This window comes from Mesoplodon mirus (genome assembly GCF_964341445.2).
Source record: "Mesoplodon mirus genome assembly, chromosome: 5".
Lineage (NCBI taxonomy): Eukaryota > Metazoa > Chordata > Mammalia > Artiodactyla > Ziphiidae > Mesoplodon > Mesoplodon mirus.
Genome location: NC_138980.1, coordinates 42,484,220 through 42,505,410, shown reverse-complemented (window position 1 = coordinate 42,505,410; position 21,191 = coordinate 42,484,220). Strand labels below are relative to the sequence as shown.

At 43.4% G+C, this 21,191-nt stretch overlaps 1 protein-coding gene across 3 annotated transcripts in view; it reads left to right on the top strand.

Annotated features, from left to right (window-relative positions):
• Positions 1-21,191, top strand: part of LOC309804188 (uncharacterized protein) — a 47,028-nt gene that overhangs the window by 1,840 nt on the left and 23,997 nt on the right. The window contains exons 2-3 of one of the 3 annotated variants that reach the window (XM_082621386.1): positions 986-1,079; positions 2,308-2,352. In XM_082621386.1, coding sequence (XP_082477512.1) covers positions 2,335-2,352 — 18 coding nt within the window. In that variant the 5' untranslated portion in view covers positions 986-1,079; positions 2,308-2,334. Of the gene's footprint in view, positions 1-985; positions 1,080-2,307; positions 2,353-19,218; positions 19,878-21,191 lie in introns of those variants that run through there. The other 2 variants (XM_082621387.1, XM_082621388.1) reach the window with 2 other exon arrangements.

Here is a 21,191-nt window from a genome sequence, read left to right as displayed (position 1 = left end):
TGAGGCTCAAGGTCTAGTGGAAGTCAACTTGTCCGCCATCTTGGACCTATTCTGTTCTACTCACTTTATGTCATGTCCTCAGCCTATGTCATTCTTTTAAAGGTTGTGCTGTGTCCCCTTCCCTCCTGTTTCAGAACTACATTGTATGAAATCCTTGTGCCTCTCCTCGAGGATCTTTCCTGGGCACAGACATCCTATGGGTAGTCCTTTGGGTAGAGTTTCCTCTTTGGAAACGTTCCTGGGTGTTCTCTCCTGTCAGCACTTCCCCTCCCTGGGTTTGTCACCCTGGAAAGATTTATTCATGTATGTGAGCCTCAGTTATTCAAAAACTTAAAATTTATGTAAGCAGTGGAGCTTGAACGATAGCATTTTCTAAAGAGGCAAGAAATAGATGAGTTTCAGAAAAAAGAAAATATTCTTGTATTACATTGCGTCAAAAATTCTTGTTTCTTTTTTCTTCCCTCCCTGAGCAGGTGTAATATCCTGAGGTCTGTGCTTTTTGTTTGGGGTTTTTTTGGGGAGGCGGGGGGTTGTTCAAATGCAATTCCAGGGCTTAGGCTTGAGGTGTTCAAGTACAGTTTTTTAAAATATTTTATTGAAATATAGTTGATTTACAATGTGTTAGTTTCAGATGTACAGTCAAGTGATTCAGTCACATATATATACATATATATGTGTATATTTGTATGTGAATATATGTATATATACTTTTTAGATGCTTTTCCATTACAGGTTATTGATATTGAGTATAGTTCCCTGTGCTATACAGTAGGTCCTTGTTAGTTATCTGTTTTATGTAGTGTGTATATTTTAATCCCAAACTCCTAATTTACCCCCCCAATTATGTCTTTATAAAACAATTTCTTGCTGTGGAAATAATAATTAATTAATATCATTATTTTCTGAGAGTAATAGATACACGTTTTCTTGTTGAACTAGAAAAAAGCCTTACAATTTTCTTCCCTCCTTTCTACATAAACACTAGGTTTGTGTGATTTTGCTGGATTCTTCAACCACTGGGGCCATTTAAAATAACATCGTGTGGTCCAAAACAATGTGACTGGGAGCAGAGACCTGAGGTCAGTGACTCAAGGCGAGGCCCCCTTGAGGCTGCAAAGGGAAGTACTTGAAGACCCAGCTGGTTCTTCCTGGAGAGCCCAGCAGGTGTCCTACCTGCTCACACCCACCATGGAAGGAGCCTTTAAGCTGAGAGAAGCTACAGAGCCCTGGAAAGCTGGGGATACAAGTACACATGGCAGAAAGGGTTTGGGGGGAGATGGGATGGTGATACCCCTTTTGAGGTTGTAACCGTGGTTCCCCCGGGTCTGTTTCTAGGTATAGGCTGGAGTTGGTTTTTTTTTTTAATATAAATTTATTTATTTATTTATTTATTTATTTTTCGCTGAGTTGGGTCTTTGTTGCTGCGTGTGGGCTTTCTCTAGTTGCTCCAAGCGGGGGCTACTCTTAGTTGTGGTGCACGGGCTTCTCATTGCGGTGGCTTCTCTTGTTGTGGAGTACGGGCTCTAGGCATGCGGGCTTCAGTAGTTGTGGCTCGCGGGCTCTAGAGCGCAGGCTCAGCAGTTGTGGCGCATGGGCTTAGTTGCTCCACAGCATTTGGGATCTTCCCGGGCCAGGGCTCAAACCCGTGTCCCCTGCATTGGCAGATGGATTCTTAACCACTGCGCCACCAGGGAAGCCCTAGGTTGGAGTTTTGCATCCACAGTGTAGCTGCGCTCAGAGTGTAATTTGTTTACATTGAGAAAGCCTGTGACAGGAGTTCTGTGTCCTGGGTTAGGGGTCATGAATTTGGGAGTTCTTTTGGGTCAGAATCTTAAATTGAATTCTGCTGAGAGTTTTCTCACTGTGGGAATGGAAGCCTGAAAAGGAGTGGTTCCATTATTCATCAGGGAGAGGAGGGCGTGTGGCGCTCCCAGAGTCCATCCCTGTGGGTGCTCAGGTGCCCCCACCCTCCTTCACCAGGGACTGACCTGGTCCAGCGGTTCTATCTCAACCAGGAGAGCCTAGTGTGTGTTAAACTTTCAAACAGGCTCCTTCTGTCCTGTGGGACGCTGGCTGCTTATCTGTGCTGATTCCAATATTTGTGTCTCTTTCCTCTGGATTCTTTTATCCATTGAATAGTGCAGTCCTTTGGCTGTAGTTTCCCTTAGCACTTTGTAATTAATTCCCTGTGTGGGAAATAATATTTTTAGTTTCTTGGGCTTAAAGAAAAATCTAAGCTGATTGAGAGATATGATGTCGGTAAGGCAAGAAAATTGTGGAACTAAATAGAATTTTTGTTCCTTTTAGGGAAGAGAACCTCAAGATGTGAGATGAATGTGTTTACGTTTTCAGGTACGTGTTTCATTTTACATCAGTGTTTGTGCGTGTCCTTAGAGAATATTGAAATTTAAAAGGCAGGGAACTTCATGGCAGTCCAGTGGTTAGGACTCGTGGCTTTCACTGCTGGTTCAATCCCTGGTCGAGGAACTAAGATCCTGCAAGCTGTGTAGCACAGCCAAAAAAAAAAAAGCTAAAGCAATTGATGTGAGGACAGCTAATCAAAGCTTACATAAATCTTTGAAAATTCTACTGCATTTAGAGAACTAAACCCAAACCCCTGTTGCATTATAATGTTATATTGATTTCTGAAAATACCACCCTCCCCCATGTGAGATACAGGGAAGGGACAAACTAGGATACACCTTGTCATTTTAGTTAGCAAGGGATTTGAAAATTGTGGTTTATACTTTTGTAACCATTAGTGTTCAAAGGAATTAGATCTTAACAATAGTTTCCTATGTACAAAAGTTAAAATTAAAGAAAGACTATTAAATAGTAACACAGGGTGTATATACTTTGCTTATTTTCAATAAACCTGTGAGATACAAAAGCCTAACTTAAGCAAAGTCACTGCCCACCTTTCCTGGTCCCCTCCAGCATTGTTACTCCAACCACTGCAGATACACAGTTTTAATCATTTCTTGAGCTTCCTGTTAATGTTTCTTTATATAAAAACAAGCCATTGTGAATTCATATTTTTCATACCCAAGTTTGTCCTTATAATGAGTAGTCAGACTCCACATTTTTTTTTTTTTTTTTTTTTTTTTTTGCGGTACGCGGGCCTCTCACTGTTGTGGCCTCTCCCGTTGCGGAGCACAGGCTCCGGATGCGCAGGCTCAGCGGCCATGGCTCACGGGCCCAGCCGCTCCGCGGCATATGGGATCCTCCCAGACCGGGGCACGAACCCGTATCCCCTGCATCGGCAGGCGGACTCTCAACCACTGCGCCACCAGGGAGGCCCCAGACTCCACATTTTTGAAACTTGATTAAAGTATAGTTGGTATACAATGTTGTATTAATTTTTGCTGTACAGCAAAGTGATTCAGTTATACATATATACATTCTTTTTCATATTCTTTTCCATTATGGTTTATCACAGGATATTGAATATAGTTCCCTGTGTTACACAGTAGGACCTTGTTGTTTATCCATTCTATATATAATAGTTTGCATCTGCTCATCCCACACTCCCAGTCCTTCCCTACCCCAGCCCCCCTCCCTCTCGGCAACCACAAGTCTATTCTCTGTGCTTGTAAAGACTCCACGTTTTTTGATGTTTACCGACAGCTTACGCCTCCCTTCTCTCTTCCCCTTGTGTCCACGCCCGGAAAAGCCGATAACAAAGTCTGTAGTCCTCTGGCATTAGTTTCACATTCCAGCCACACAAGCCCCTGTCTGTGTGCAGAACTCTTATCCTGGCCCAACCCCTGACAAAGATTCTTTGCTTGACCAGAGAATCTTTGGTTCTGACCCTAAACCTTCTCCTGGGCCTATCTGTGTAGTTCCTCGTGAAATCCAGTTTTACCAGAAACACTGCTGCATCAGTTAAACCAGAATTCCCCAGCTCCCCATGTCTGATTCCTTCTGTATCTGATTGGGTTCCTACACTCCCACCATTGCTCAGGTGATGTGTGATCACCCTGCCTGACTTCAGTAAGAATCCTGTTAGGTCAGTTTATCCAGACCCACTAATCCCTGGTTTTTCTTTTAGTAAATTTCCATCCACTGACCCCCACCCCCCCACCTTGCTCTCTGGCCATGAATTCCCACTTCCTCATGCTGTATGCAGAGTTGAGCCTAGTCTCATTTCTCCCTGGCTGTGAAATCCCATCGCAGTAGTCTCTGTACCTGTCCCAGGGGTTCTGGATAAAATCTGCTTTACCTCTTTGACGAGTGTCACTGAATATTTTTTCTTTAACGTTCCCTCACCATGATGAAAATCCAGGCCAGGCTCCTTTCCTTGCTTTCTGAAGCCATTTCAGAGCTGCTTGAGATGCCAGCCCTGCCTTCCCCCCAAGACCTCAATTACGTGGGTCATAGACTTTTTTTTTTTTTTTTTTTTGGCCCCACTGGGTGGCATGCGGGAATCCTAGTTCCCTGACCAGGGATCAAACCTATGCCCCCTGCATTGGGAGAGCGGAGCCTTAACCACTGGACCACCAGGGAAGTCCCAGTCATAGGCTTTTTCCTACCCTGAGTGTGTGTGTGTGTGTTTGCATGACACACCAGCATCAGTCTCAACATGGAAATCACACCTCTGAAGGTGGCAAGAAAAATTGGTGTGGTGAGCAGCATGGCGAGACATGACCACCACCCATGGGTCTGTCTTCTCCTGCTCTGACTTGCTCACCTGCTCTGCTGTCTGATGGCGGCCAGTGCCTTGGGCTGCTGGGTGTCGGGGACCTCGTGCTGTGAGCTGTGCTGCCTATGTTGCATTGTTGACCATACGAATCCTCAGTTTTAGATTCAGCAGACCAGAGTTGGCAGTTTCAAGAATTCCTAGGCTTTGGGGAGCAGCAGTATGGGATTGGCGCCCTCCTTGTATCAGTCCTGGGGTGATATCTTTGCCAGGATTTATCTGTGTGTTAGAGTGAAGCTGTGACAGAGGCAGGCTTGGCCCCGACATACCCCAGTGAGGGGTGAGAGAGAGAGACTATGCCCTGTGCAAGAGGTGGCTCCATTGAGTGTTGCTCTTGAAAGAACAGTCATTTAAAAAGACAGAAAAAGAGAAGAGAGGGGGAAAGGCAGCCAACAGATGGCAGGCCGAATCCGCCCTCCTAATACCAGGGGGTGCACCAGGACCCTTAAGTACCTCTGCTGCTGCCCCTGTCTCTACTGCAACAAAGCTCCTGACCCTCAGAGTTACAGGGGGCAACACCCATGGCATCCTTGTGGCACAGCCAGGGGATTAGTTCAAACTGACTTAAACCTGGGGTCCTTAAACCCTATAAAGCAACCCGTTGTCCTGGAGGAGACCCCTATTCCTCATGGCACTAATGTGAGGCCCTCTGGAGGGAAAAATTTTATAAATACCAGGGTAGAGAGGTCACCCTCTCCCCCGAAGTATATACAGTGACTGAAAAACTAAAACAGGGAAGGACAGGAGAGAGGAAATAAGTGAAAAAATACTGAAACAAAGGTGCACAATTTAACCCAACTGGAAATCTAAAATATAGTAAAAGAATTTACACAAAAGATAAAGAAAAGATAAAGGGGCACTGTTTGGTTTCTGGGGCCTCTACAACATAGTTTCTGAATTTTGTCATCTGCTGTATTGCATTGATTCACAAACCTTCATGCAAATAATACTGGGTCTCAAGTTACAGTTATATTAGGATCCCACTAAACTTAAGCAAGGTAAGATAATCTCTAAGATTATCTAAGATGATCTAAGATTCCCAATAATCTTAGAGGAGTTACTGAATATAAAATAGGGGACAGTGCTCACTTCGGCAGCACATATACTAAAATTGGAATGATACAGAGAAGATTAACATGGCCCCTGCACAGGGATGACAAGCAAATTCGTGAAGCGTTCCATATTTTAAAAAAAAAAATTATCAAAGCTATAAGACCCACTGATAGACAGTAAACTTTACCATGTTAATAAAAACTACATGTGCTATATCGCACATTTAAAAAATATTTGGATAACTATATTTCTCCATAATTTGTTTCCTTTATAATTCTATGTATTTTTTGCAATAAAAACATTATTCCAAAAATATAAATATTAAAAAAATAAAATAGGAGACAAATAAGCATGTCTCACCTTAACCATCAGCCAACTTGCCTAAAGACCCCATAGTCATAGGATTCATTTGTCCTAAAGTATCCTATAGTGAACAGGAAAGCTCTGAACTAATGATTCACAAATTAAAATTAAATAATTTTTAAAAATAAATTTATTTATTTTTGACTGCTTTGGGTCTTCATTGCTGCACGTGGGCTTTCTCTAGTTGCAGCAAGTGGGGACTACTCTTTGTTGTGGTGTGCGGGCTTCTCATTGCAGTGGCTCCTCTCATTGCGGAGCACGGGCTCTAGGCACACGGGCTTTGGTAGTTGTGGCACACAGGCTCAGTAGTTGTGGCACGCTGGCTCAGTAGTTGTGGCTCGCGGGCTCTAGAGCGCAGGCTCAGTAGTTGTGGCACATGGGCTTAGTTGCTCCGTGGCATGTGAGATCTTCCCAGATCAGGGCTCGAACCTGTGTCCCCTGCATTGGCAGGCGGATTCTTAACCACTGCGCCACCAGGGAAGTCCTTAAATAATGTTTTTGCCGATTCCAAATTGGCTTGACAAAATGGGACCCCACAGATTTATCCCCCAGGTAAATAATATGTGCCAAAGTAAATTAAACAGGGCTTTGAAGGATTGAAAACCATTTCAAAAAATTATTTCGTGAAGAGGTGATTACTCGCAGCGCTTCTCCTTTACACAGCTGAATTTGGCCTGTTCTAAAACATGAAAAGAAGCAATGGCACTTGGTACAACCACTATGGAAAACATTATGGAGGTTCCTTAAAAAACTAAAAGTAGAACTAACATATGATCCAGCAACCCCATTCCTGGGCATATATCTGGAGAAAATAATAATTCAAAAAGATACGTGCATCCCAATGTTCACTGCAGCACTATTCACAGTAGCCAAGCCATGGAAGCAACCTAAGTGTTTATCAACAGAGGAAATAAAAAAAGAATGAAATAATGCCATTTGCAACAGCATGGATGGACCTAGAGACTGTCATACTAAGTGGAGTAAGTCAGACAGAGAAAGACAAATACCATAATTTTTAAAAATGGTACAAATGGAATCTAATTTTTTAAAAAATGATACAAGTGAACTTATTTACCAAACAGAAACAGACTTACAGATATTGAAAGCAAACTTAGTTTACCAAAGGGGAAACGTTGGGGGGAGGGATAAATCAGGAGCTTGGGATTTACATACAATACTATATGTAAGACAGATAACCAACAAGGACCTACTGTATAGCACAGGGAGCTCTACTCAATATTGTGTGATAACCTATATGAGAAAAGAATCTGAGAAAGAATGAATATATCATATGTATAATTGAATCACCTTGCTCTACACCTGAAACTAACACAACGTTGTAAGTCAACTATACTCCAGTAAAATTAAAAAAAAAAAAAAAAAGGAATGAATGACACCTCACAGTGGATTACCTTGCGTTTGTGGTCTCACCACACAAACCCCTGTACCCAGTCCCCAACATTGTGGAAATTACTGACTCTGTCCAATCAGCAGCTGGTAAATATCCTGCTCTCACAGATTTGGTTAAGTCTGTTGTGTTCAGTGCCTGTTTCAACAGTCTCTCAGCTTCAGTTGGCCTTCGCCTCTTAAGGGAGGTGAGGCACTTTTACCTGGTTAACCTTGGGGAACCTGAACACCATTGTCACTGCACACAGTCTCTGCGGGCAGGATGTGAGCTGTATCGACCTTGCTCTGGGAGCACAGCTGTGACATTACATTAATGACATTCTCCTCTGAGGAAGTTCATTTAGGGACATACAAATACTGAAAAAAGGAGCTCCTGGAAAGTGGATGGGTCATTAGCCCATCCATAAATAAGGCCCTGACACTGGTTAAATTCCTAAAAATTACATGGTAAACAAGGGGCCGTTCCCTCCCTGACACCAGGAAGAAATAGCTGTTGTCCCTCTTAGCACTCACAGCATCTCCTAGCTTGTTTTGGTGTTTGGAAGGCAACATATTCTTTCCTTACAAACTTGACTTCTGTGCGAGGAGCTCCCCTCCTTGGCCCACACTTTATGCCATCAGAGCTGTAATTACCACCAGGTACTGGGCTCTCCTGAAAACAGAGGATCTCCCAGGACCTGAGCATGTGACCCTCCACCCAGCTGTCCATTGTGCCTTCAGTCCTTAAAACAGCCCCCCATGAGCTCAGCACGGCTACTGAGACCTCCTTGAGACATGACAGAGCGCAACCTGAGCCCTCTGGCATAGCCTGCCTGCAGGAGGGGCACCCTCCCCCTCAGTCCCTTTCTAGATGCCACAGTTCTGGAAGAGGTCTCTTCACCATTCACTATGATGTTAACCTATAGGCTTGTCATGTATGGTTTTTATTATGTTGAGGTATATTTATTCTATACCTAAGTTGTTTAGAGTTTTTATCACGAAAGGATGTTAAATTTTGTCAAATGCTTTTTCTGCGTCTGTTGAGGTGATCATATAATTTTTTCCCTTTATTTAGTTAATTTGGTGTAACACATTTTTTTTTTTTTTTTCTGTACGCGGGCCTCTCACTGCTGTGGCCTCTCCCGTTGCGGAGCACAGGCCCCGGACACACAGGCTCCGCGGCCACGGCTCGCGGGCCCAGCCGCTCCGCGGCATGTGGGATCCTCCGGGAGCAGGGCACGAACCCGTGTCCCCTGCATCGGCAGGCGGACTCTCAACCACTGCGCCACCAGGGAAGCCCGTAACACATTTATTGATTTGCATATGTGGAACCATCCTTGCATCCCAGGGATAAATCCAACTTGATCATGTTGTATAAGCCATCTAATGTGCTGTGAATTTGGTTTCTTTTATTTTGTAGAGGATTTTTACATCTGTGTTCATCAGGGGTATTGGCTTGTTATTTTCTGTTCTTGTAGTGTCCTTGTCTGGCTTTGGTATCGGTAATGCTGGCCTCATAAAATGAGTTTGGAAGTGTTCCCTTCTCTCCAAGTTGTTGCAAGAGTTTGAGAAGAATTGGTATTAATTCTTCTTTAAATCTTTGGTAGAATTCAGCAGTGAAGCCATCTGGTCCTGGACTTTTCTTTGTTGGGAGGCTTTTGATTACTGATTCAACCCCCTTACTCCTTATTTAGTGGTTCAGATTTTCTGTTTTCGTGATCCAGTCACAGTAGGTTGTATGTTTATAAGAATTTATCTAATACCTCTACGTCAGGGATCCCCAACCCCCAGGCCACGAACCGATATGGGTCCGTGGCCTGTTAGGAACCGGGCTGCACAGCAGGAGGTGAGCAGCAGGCAAGCGAGCGAAGCTTCATCTGTATTTACAGCCGCTCCCATTACTGCCTGAGCTCCGCCTCCTGTCAGCATTACGGTGACTTGTATAATTATTTCATTTCAACAGACTTTCATTATGTATTACAATGTAATAATAATAGAAATAAAGTGCACAATAAATGTAATGCGCTTGAATCATCCTGAAACCATCCCCCCCCACCACCCTCAGTCCATGGAAACATTGTCTTCCATGAAACTGGTCCCTGGTGCCAAAAAGGGTGGGAACCGCTGCTTTAGGTTATCCAATTTATTAGCATATAACTGTTCATAGTAATTTTTTATGATCCCTTATATTCCCCAAATAATTTATCCTGTTTCATTTCTGATTTTATTAATTTGAATCTTTTCTCATTTTTCTTAGTCTAGCTAATGGTTTGTCTTTTCAAACAACCAATTCTTAGTTACTTTGACTAGTTTTATACTTTCATGTGTTTTCACGTTACTAATTAGCATCCTTTCATTTCAGTTTGAGGAAATCCCTATAGCATTTCTTGTAAAGCAGGTGTAGTGGTGGTAAACTCCCTCAGCTTTTGTTTGTTTGTGAAGTCTTTGTTTCCTTCATTTCTGAAGGACAGCTTTGGTGAGTAAAGCTTTCTCGGTTGGCAGTTTCTTTCTTTCAGCTCTTTGCATATGTCATGCCACTCTCTTATGACCTCACGGTTTCTGCTGAGAAATTTGTTGATAGTCTATTGGGGTTCCCTTTATGTGATGTATCACTTTCCTCCTGTTACTTTCAAAATTCTCTTTCTTTGATTTTTAATAATTCGATTATAATGCATCTTTATGAATTCTTCTTTGGGTTTAACCTGTTTAGGGATATTTGAGGTTTACGTACCTGGATGTCCATATCTTTCCCAATATTTGGGAAGCTTCCAGTCATCATTTCTTTAAATAGGCTTTCTACCCTTCTCCCTCTCTTCTCCTTATAGACATTCCATAATGTGTATATTATTTCTTTTGCTGGTGTCCCTTAATTCCCATAAGCTTTCTTCATTCCTTTTCATCCTTTTTTTCTTCCTCTTTTCTCCTCTAACTGAATAATTTCAAATGAACAGTCTTCAAGTTCACAGATTCTTTTATCTGATTCATCAAGTCAGTTCTCGAAGCTGTATTTCATTTTTCAATTCATTTATTATATTCTTCAGCACCAGAATTTCTTTTTTTTTTTTATTTTTATTTTTATTTTTTTTAAATTTTTTGCCTTATAACAAATTTAATCAGTTATACATATACATATGTTTCCATATCCCCTCCCTTTTGCGTCTCCCTCCCACCCTCCCTATCCCACCCCTCCAGGCGGTCACAAAGCCAGCACCAGAATTTCTGTTGGGTTCTTTGTGATTTCTGTCTATCAGTCGAACATCTTTTGTTCATGTATTGTTTATTTTGTTGAGTTGACTGTATGTATTCTTATGAAGCTCCCTGAGCATCCTTTGAACAATTATCTTAAATTCTTCATTAGGCAATTTCTAGACCTCCATTTCTGTGGAATAGGTTACCAGAAAATTATTGAGTTTCCTTGTCAGTTTTCTGTGTGTGTGTGTGTGTGTGTGTGTGTGTTCCTTGAGGTTTTGCATTGCTGTGTTCACATGTGAAGGAGCAGTCAATTCCTCCACTGACTGGTTTTGGGAAAGAAACACTTTTCACCAGTCAGCCCAGCTGGGAATTCTGTGATTCCGTCAGACCTTATCTATGAATGCACCCGCCTCACACCTCTTGTACCCTCTTTAGCAGGAATTCTTAAGATTATATGCCTTCGTTTGTTTTTCTTGTCTGCACCCCTCAGCATGCAGGATCTTAGTTCCCCAGCCAGGGATTGAACCTGTGCCCCCTGCAGTGGAGGTGTGGAGTCCTAACCACTGGACTGCCAGGGAATTCCCTGTATGCCTTCTTTTGATCCCTCACAACCAGGCGGGGTACTGAGAGCCTCGCATTTGTTTTCCTGAGATGTAGTCCCCTGAAATGCTTGTCTCCTTCCAGTCCCACTGAGGTGAGCCAGCTGAATGCATGTGCTTACAAGACAGGGGAGAGGCTTTCTCTCACTGTCTGGAGTACATACATGGAGCTGGCTATAGGGTGGGAGGGTGGGGGAGTCAGGTGTGCAGAGCATTGGGTGTGCCCATGTACCAGACAGGAGTGTCTGCAGACATCAGATCCCAAGTGGCTGAAATGCAAGCCTCCTGATGGAGTCTGTGAGGGACTAGTAGGATCTGCAGCCATTTGTTGTGTTCTGAGCCTTGATTTCTGTGGGTCCTTGCAACTCTTCCCTGCTCCCAGCCTTCCAGCTGTCCTGACTCCCTTAGTATTCTCCGTTAGTATTCTTGGTGAGATGAGAAATCACGGAGGCTCTTGGGCAGCATCTCACACCACTGGGGAAGCCAAGTGCTCAGTCACTACACTCTCACTTTCCCATGGGAGGAATCCTGGGCCAAGGAGAACTCTTAGCATTGAGCTATGCCACCTTTGGGGAGGAGTGAGACTGTTCTTCTTACCTTTCTGTGGTGTCTGTTCTCAGATTTTTTTGCTCCACTGGTGTGCTGGAACTTCTCCACTGGGCTCCCTGACTTCCACAGAGGTACTCATCCTTGACTGGTTGTCAAAATCAGTGCACTGTGGGGAGATGACAGTAGAAAATTCCTCTTCCCCCCTCCTGCTGATGTCACTCTCTTATGGGCCCAAGTGTTATTTAAAAGCGTGTTGTTTAATATCCAAGTATTTGGGAGTTTTCCAACTATCTCTATGCTACTGATTTCTAGATTAATACCATTGTGGTCTGCAAGCATATCTTGTATGATCTCTCTTTTTTCAAATTTAAGGTGAATTTTGTGTCCCAGAATGTGGTCTGTCTTGGTGAATGTTCCATATGACCTGGAGAAGAATGTGTATTCTGCTGTGTTTGGATGAAGTATTGCATGGATTTCAATTAAATCCACTTGTTGGATCGTGCTGTTTAATTTAACTATGTCCTTCCTGCTGGAACTCTTAATTACTGATGAGGGCATGTGAAGTCTCCAACTATAATGGTGAATTCATCTGTTTCTCCTTGCCGTTCTAGTATTTTTTTCCTCGTATATTTTGCAGTCTTGTTATGCATGTAGACAGTAAGTATGGCTATGTCCTCTTGGAAAATTGACACTTTGGGTTTTTTGTTTTGGTTTTTTTTTTGGCGGGGTGGGGCTCAGCACAGCAAGCAGCTTGTGGGATCTTAGTTCCCTGACCAGGGATTGAACCCGGGGCCACAGCAGTGGAAGCGCCGAGTCCTAACCACTGGACCACCAGGGAATTCCCGACACTTTAAACATTAGGTAATGTTCCTCGTTATCAGTGTGAGTTTTCCTTGCTCTGAAGTCTGCTTTGTCTGAAATTAATATAGCTATGCCATGTCATTTGCAGCAACATGGATGGACCTAGAGATTATCATACTAAGCAAAGTAAGTCAGAAAGAGAAAGACAAATACCATATGATATCACTTATATGTGGAATCTAAAATATGACACAAATGAACATACTAAACAAAAACAGACTCACAGACATAGAGAACAGACTGGTTGCTGGGGGGTCAGTGGGAAGGAAGGATTGGGAGTGTGGGATTAGCAGATGCAAACTATTATATATAGGATGGATAAACAACAAGGTCCTACTGTATAACACAGGAAACTATATTCAATATCCTGTCATAAACCATAATGGAAAAGAATATGAAAAAGAATATGTATAACTGAGTCACTTTGCTGTACAGCAGAAATTAAACACAACACTGTAAATAGACTGTACTTCAATAAAATTAAAAGAAATATATATGTGGCTATGCCAGTTTTCTTTTGTTTAGTGGTGGCATGGTATATCCTTCTCCACCCTTTACTTTTTTTTTTTTTTTTTTTTTGGCTGCACCAGATCTTAGCTGTGGCGTGCTTGATCTTTAGTTGCAGCATGCGGGCTCTTAGCTGCGCCACACGGGCTTCTTCACTGCGCCACACGGGCTTCTTCGCTGCAGCATGGCACGCGGGATCTAGTTCCCCGACTAGAGATCGAACCCAGGCCCCCTGCACTGGGAGCACAGAGTCTTACCCACTGGACGACCAGGGAGGATCTTAAAGAAGGTCCTTACTTTTAATTTATCTGTGTCTTTATATCTAAACTGATTCTTGCAGACAACATATAATTGTTATTTTGTTATTCACTTGAAAATTTCTGTCTTTCATTTCTTGTATTTCGACCGTTGATGTTTAAGGTGATTATTGATAGAGTGGATCAATATCTACCATATTTCTACTCTTTTCTATTTGTTACCTTTGTTCTTTGTTTCTTCATTCTCTTCCACCTTTCTTCGTTCTCTACCTTTTATTGAGCATTTTATGTGGTTCCATTTTTTTCTCCTCTTTTAGCTTACTATTATACGTTTTTCAGTAGTTGCCCATGAGTTTGCAATATACATTTACAACTAACCTTGTCCTCTCTGAAGTAACAGTTTACCATCACTTCAGTGGATGTGCAGTTTTCTCATAACAGAGTATTCCAATTCCTCCTCCCTGCCCTTGTACCATTGCTATCATTCATTTCATTTATCCATAAGCTACAATTACTGAATATAGTTGCTGTTATGATTTTGAACAAAGTGTTTTCTGTCAGAATACATAAAAATAACAGAAATAAATCATTTTATTTTACCTTCATTTATTCCTTCTCTAACACTCTTCCTTTCTTCATCATTACCTTCTTCCTGACAAATTTCTTCTTTTTTTAAAAATGTTTATTTATTTATTTGGCTGCACTGGGTCTTAGTTGTGGCATGTGGGATCTTTGTTGCCATGTGCGGGATCTTCATTGTGGCATGCGGGATCTTTAGTTGCAGCATGAAGGATCTTAGTTGCGGCATGTGGGATCTAGTTCCCAGACCAGGGATCGAACCCCGGGCCCCCTGCATTGGGAGCATGGAGTTCTTAACCACTGCACCCCCAGGGAAGTCCCTGACAAATTTCTTTTAACAGTTTTTGCAAAGCAGGTATGCTGATAACAAATTCCCTTGATCTTTGTTTGTCTCAGAAAGTCTTGATTTCTCTCTCACTTTGGAAGGATAATTTTGCTTGACACAGAATTCTAGTTGGGTGGTTTTTCTTTCAGCACTTTATTTCACGAAACTCTTTTCCTGCTTACATGGTTTCTGAAAAGAAGTTTGATTTCATTCTTATCCTCGTTTTTCTGTACCTAATATTTTCTCACTCTACCTTCTTTTAAGATGTTCTCTTTGATTTTCTCAAGTTTGAATATGGTATTTCTAGGTGTGCATTTTTCAGTTTTTAATCTCATTTCTCTGAGCTTTCTGGATCTGTGGTTTGGTGACTGTCATTAATTTTGGGAAAATCTCAGTCCCCATAAGCTTCACTTATTTCTTCTTTTCCCATCTTTCTTCTCTTTCATGTATTCCCATTATGTGTATGTTACACTTTTTATAATTGTCTCAAAGTTCATGGATTTCTATTCCCTTTTTTGTTCTTTCATCTCTTTGCATTTTAGTTTTGGAAGGTTCTCTTGACATTTCCTCAAACTCAGTGATTCTTTCCTCACATGTTTCCATTGTGTTGATGTGCCCTCACCTCCATCCTGCCAAAGGAATAATTCATTTCTGTGCTTTTGTTTTTTATTTCTTGTATTTCCCTTTTGGTTCTTTCTCAAGTGTTTCCATATTCGCGTATGTGACCTGTCTGTACTTGCATGCCACCCACTATTTCTTTGGGTTTTTTAATTACTATTATTTTGGCCATGCCCTGCAGCATGTGGGATCTTAGCTCCCCGTCCAGGGATCGAACCTGCACCCCCTGCACTGGAAGCGTGGAATCTTAACCACCAGACCACCAGGGAAGTCCCTCATCCACTATTTCTGTTCGAGTCCTTAGCATATTCATCATAGTTGCTTCAAATTTCTGGTCTGATAATTCCAGCATACCCGCTACATCTGAATCAGGTTCTTTTCCTTGTCCTATTTTTATCGAATCAGGGCCCGCTGCTCGCAGCTTACAAAATCAAATTCACAAATGTTGATAGGAAGGAAAGTTGTCTTTGATTAATCAGAGTGCCAGCAATCCGGGAAGATGGTGGACCCAAAAAACCACCTCCCAAGGGCCTGCTCGGCCATGAAAGTTTTAAAGGGAAAGAGGGAAGTAAAACTCAGTTAATCATTGAAATAGGGGGTCACAGTCATCACTGCCCCCCACTGCATGCAGGCTCGTAGACTTGTGATCTTCCTTCAGATGTTAATCACACAGTTTGTTCATGAGATTACCAAAAGGGAAGCTAGGGAAGAGATCTGGTCATCTGTTAATTACTTATTCTACTTACTCATTTCTACTTCTTTGAACCGACAGGCTAGGCAAGGTGTTGTGTAATGAAAAGATTTGAAAGGTGTGCTTGGGCGGGAGATGAGTAGAGCATGGGGGTGCCTGGTTTAAAAGTTAGTTACATTACAACTTTGCTAAAGTGACAAGGAAAGGGACTTCCTGCTGAGGGCAGTTTCCTGCAAAGAGCTGCTTACACTGTCTCCTGAAGATGTGTTTTTTAAGTCTTTTCTTGTGCCTTTGAATTTTTTGTTGAATACTGGACATGATGTAGTGTGAAAAGGAACTGAGGTAAATAGACCTTAGTGTGAGGTTTTATGTTTATCTGACTAGCCTTAGGCTGTGTTGACTATTTGTTGTAGCTGTCAGGGGTAAAATATCCTCAGGTGTCCTTGCTTTTGTCTCCCATGTCACCTTTGGGGTACTGTAGAGACTTGTAAATAAGTTCTGAAACATACCGTTCTTTCCATGTTTCCCACTGTGATGAAACAGGAGTCTTCTTGGTGTAGTGGCATGTTGTGGGTGGACAGGAAATGTTCTGTCGTCCCATGATTTAGTCTCAGTATTTTAATGAGCGTGTGTCCCTGGGCTGTGACCTTCTGTGGTATGATAAGAAAAATGTTTGGTCTTTGTCCACAGTTCTTATCAAAGATCTCCTAAGGCCTTTGGACTTTCTGAGTGATGAGAGCATCTTATGTTGTAATGAGGCAACTGCTTCCAGGCCCCTAAGATGGCTTCAGGGTATGGGTTGGTCACCAGGAAGACCAAGCTTTGATTAGAGGCTTAGAATGTTCAGCCCAGTTCCCAACCTCTGTGGAGGAAAGAGGGACTGGAGATTAAGTTATTCACCAATGGTCGACATGAGGGAACTCCATCGAAACCTCTAAACCTCGGGATTCAGAGAGATCTGAGTTGGTGAACACGTCACCATGCTGGGAGGCTGTCATGCCAGGAGAGGGCATGGAAGCTCCCTACCCTCCGACCACCACTTTGCCCTGTGCACCCTTCACATTTGGCTATTCCTGACTTGTATCTTTTACAGTAAACTGGTAATAATAAGTAGTGCTTTTCTTCATTCTGATAGCTGTTCTAGCCAATTAACGAAGATGAGGTATTGTCCAGGGAACCTCTGAATTTGTAGTAGGCCGTGCAGAAATGTGTATAACCTTCCTGCTGCCCTGTTTGCAGCTGGCATCTGACATGGGGGCAGTCTTACAAGATTGAACCTGTAAACTGTGGAGTCTGATGTTAACTCTGGTTAGTTTGTGTTAGACTTGAATTGAATTGCAGGACACCCAGTTGGTGCTGGAGGGTTGGCATAGTTTTGGAAAACATACCAAGTATTTGCTGAGAGGTCAGGCAGGAAGGCTAGAGGGGACTCAAGTTGCCTATTTCCCACCCCTCATGTCATTTAGGCACTGGTGGAATCCCAGTTGGTTAGCCTCTAATGAAGCAGATTCTTTTGAGGACAGGACTTGTTAAGAAGAGTGGAATATTGTGGGCATATTTCAAAATGGCTATTTTTCAGTCTCTCTGCAATTTTGGAGACAGCACTTTGCCCTGTGACCTCAGTTCTTTCATAGATATAAGAAGAGTCATTGATTTTTTCAGTTTGTTTGCTTTTTACAAAAAGTTTGTTGAGGATGGGACTGTTACCTTTTAAGCTCCTTATCTGCCAGATCAGAGGTCTCTGACTCCATCTTTTAATGTTTGACTGCTGATATGTTGGGAAAACTCAGTATTTTTCCTGAGTAGAGAAAACCCAGTTCTTCCTGCCTGTGTTTCTCCTTTACTTTTACCCAGAACACTTCACTCCTGACACTTTTGGTCACCAGACATGTGACGGCTTTCTCCCCACAATAAGTAAATTCTCTGTGACACCAGTGGGGTGTCCTACGACTTAACTGAATCCTAACACTGTCTGCCTGGAGACAGCATGAGATTATACAGGTTAAGGGCTAAGTCCCACAAGGCAGCCACTCCCACCCCCCAACTTCAGATGCCAATCACAAGGAGTAGGTCCCCAGGTTACTCACAACTTCTGTCTGACTTGGCTACAAATCAGGGGTTCCCACAACCCCCTCCTTGGGTTCTGTTTGCTAGAGCGGCTCACAGAACTCAGAGAAACACTTAACTTACATTTCCCAGTGTACTAAAAGATATGATAAAGGATACAAGTGAAGAGCCAGAGGAAGTGATACAAAGGGTGAGGTCTGGGAGGGTCCGTGTGAAGTTGGGGTGCATCACCCTCCCCCACGTGGATGTGCTCACCAACCTGGAAGCTCTCCGAACCCCATACCCTTGGAATACCCTTGGGATTTTACAGAGGTTTCCTCACGTAGGCATGATTGATTATTAACTTCATTTCCAGGCCCTGTCCCCTCTCTGGAGGATGAGGGTGTTGGGCTGAAAATTCCAAGCTCCTGATCATGGCTTGCTCTTTCTGGTGACCAGCCCTCACCCAGCAGCTATCCAGGAGCCCACCCAGAGTCGCTTCAGCAGAACAAGAGTTGTTCCTTAGTGCTCTCATCCTTTAGGAATTTACAAGCTTTTAGGAGCTGGGTGCCAGGAACCAGGGGCAGAGACCAGTATATGTACTTTCCATTATTTGACAGTTGACAACTTTAGAGTCTTACCCCTCCTTCTTCCCTTTGTGCCCCACATCTGTACAAGGTGATAAGAAAGGCTGTGTGTGAACCTCCACCTTAGCCCACCCCCTAACCTCAGTTTAAAAAACCCAGGCCAGGCTCCCTTCCCTGTTCTCAATCCATTTCCCACCTGCTTGAGAGGCCCACCCTGCTCTCCCCAGAGACCTCAGTTACAGAAGTAATTAACCCTTTCATATATTCTTGGTAGGTGTGTGTTAGTCTCCACTACTCAACCAACGCTTGCAGTGGTGGGGGCGGGTATCGAGGGTCCACCTGCCTCCGAAGGTTATAGAAAAGGTAACATGGTATATATATTGCAATACACTGCACTTATTTGCTCTATTGATAAATCCTCCAGATCTTTTCATAGCAATACCCTTTGTTTTTAAAAACTACATATGATGATGCATTTATGGAACCCATTCTTTCTCAACAGACACTTGTCTTCTTACTGATTTTTCTGCCAAAACCGCGAGTGAAAACTCAGATTGCCACATTATAGGACAAACTAACATACACAAGTTATGTTTGTTTCCAAACTTAATTACTGCTTGAAATTTTTATCAGCAAATATATTCAGAAAAGAATATACAAAATGTTTTATGGCAAGATTTAGTGATAATTGAAACATCTTTGGAATCTTCATGAAGATTCATAAATGGCCTTTGGGCAGTTGTGAGAGTGTCCTGACGTTCCCATCCCTCACTCATCTCGGTCCTGCCCCATACATGACGGTGGTTGTGATTCTTTATCCTTCATACCTTCGCCATCTGTGATTTTTCACTCAGCAGTGGTCTTTCAGTTTTGCCTCCTTTGACCTTTCAACAAACAAGGAATTACACAGAAAAGGTTTTCCGGTGGTTTCTCTTTCTCAGTGTTTCACACATGCTAGTGTTTGAGGCTTCAGGGCTGGTCTAGGACTGCGGGGTTCATCCTCCCACCAGAGCCAAGTGCCCCTGAGGCCAGCGGGCTTTTAAAGTAACAAATGAGTGGGGGCTAGGTAGGGATGGATGGGCGTCTCTCACAGGAAGTGGTCAAAGATAAAAGTGGAGCCAGACTCATTTCATATGGTGAGGTCACTTTTAAGTCTCCGTGTCTGTGAATAAGTGTTACAGTTCCGTGAGGGCCTCGCGGCCTCATGGTTCAGTGCAGTGTCCGTGGAGGGGACAGTTCTGGACCCCTGCCAGGACAAGGTCGGCACAAAGACGAGAACTCCAGCCTCCTGTCACTCAGGCACGGGGGGGGCGGGGCCTTGCGAACTGTCCAATCAGGGGAGTCACTGGTTACGTACGTGTGGGCGCCAGTGGGCTACGCTCCAGTGACGCGCGTGGGTGGCGTGGACTGCTCGCTCATTCCCATTTGCTCCCGCCGCGCAGCACGTCCCCTCTCGATGCCCTTAAAGGGCTCCGGTGGCTCCGCGGCATCCTCTGTCGCTGAGACCTGCACTTGCCGCGGCAGTTGTGGGGTGGACGACAGGGAAGCCGAGAAACCGAAAAATGGTGAGTTGGGGAGCCTGGTGTTGGGAGACGGGGGCGGAGGGACCAGTTGGAACTGGCCGTGGTGGGACCCGGGCCTCCCCGCGGTCAACTCCGGACCTGCGGACCCGAGTCCACAGCCGGCGCGGCAGGCAGCGTGGGGGCTCGGCCGGCAGTCGGGACACAGGGCGGCCTCTCCGCTCACTGCTGCGGCCGGGTCTACCGGGAGGGTGATCAGGGGACAATCGTGACTCAGTATCCGGGGTTCCTGCGTTGGAGGAGCTGTGGTCTTTGGGGTCCCCAGTCCCTCCTTTCTCCCCGGGGTGGGGGGACTCTCTTTTCCCCCTCACTTTCCCAAATTTTGAGAAACATGGTCACAAATCCACGACCCTGTTCTTGTACCCTAGCTCTTCCCAGGGCAGGCAGTAAATGCCTAGATTTCCAGATCTTTCCCCACGTTCCCAAACGCCATCTTCCCCTCTCCAGTGCATAGCTTCATTATTAACTATTTGTCTTCCGCGGTGCATTTCAGACTACGCAGTATTTTAATTGTATCATTTCTCCACAGAGCCATGAATGGCTCTTTTTAAAGATTCATTTTTTTGTCTATGTATTTTTTCCATGAGAAGAAATCAGAGACTAACCACCTGGAACTACATTGTATAAGTCTTGTGCTTCCCCCCCGGACCTTTGCTGGGCACAGACATCCTGTTTGAGCCCTTTGGGTGGAGGTTCCTCTTTGGAGACTCCTGGGTAACCTTTTTATCATAGTTCCAGGTCAGCCTTGCCCCTCCCTGAGTTTGTGACTTTATTCACTTTAAGTCTCGGCTTTTGATAACTGTAAATGTATTTAATCAATAGATCTTGAAAGAGAGTATAAAATATTTCCAAAGGGGAAGAAAGAGGTGAATTTCAGAAAAAAAAATATTCCATTATACCATTCCATTAGTTAAATTTTTTCTTTTTTTTGGTCCCATGAGTGACTGCATGTAACATTCGAGATCTGTTTTTTTCTTTTCTTCAATGATGATTATTTCCAAACAGTTCCTTGCCATGGAAATAATAATTAACTAACATTTATTTTCTGAAAGGAATAGACATTTGTGTGTGTTGTTCTTGAACTAGAAAAATGCCTTACAATTTTCTTCCTTCCTTTACACATAAATCCTGGTTTTAAATAGTTGTGCTGGATTATTCAAACACTGGGTTTATGTCACTTAAAATATCAGTGGTGTCCAAGGCAACAACAGTGGGGAACCGAGACCTGTGGTCAGTATTTCTAAGCTAAGGCCCCCTTAAGCCTGCAAAGGGAAGTACTCAGAGGACCAGTTGTTCTTG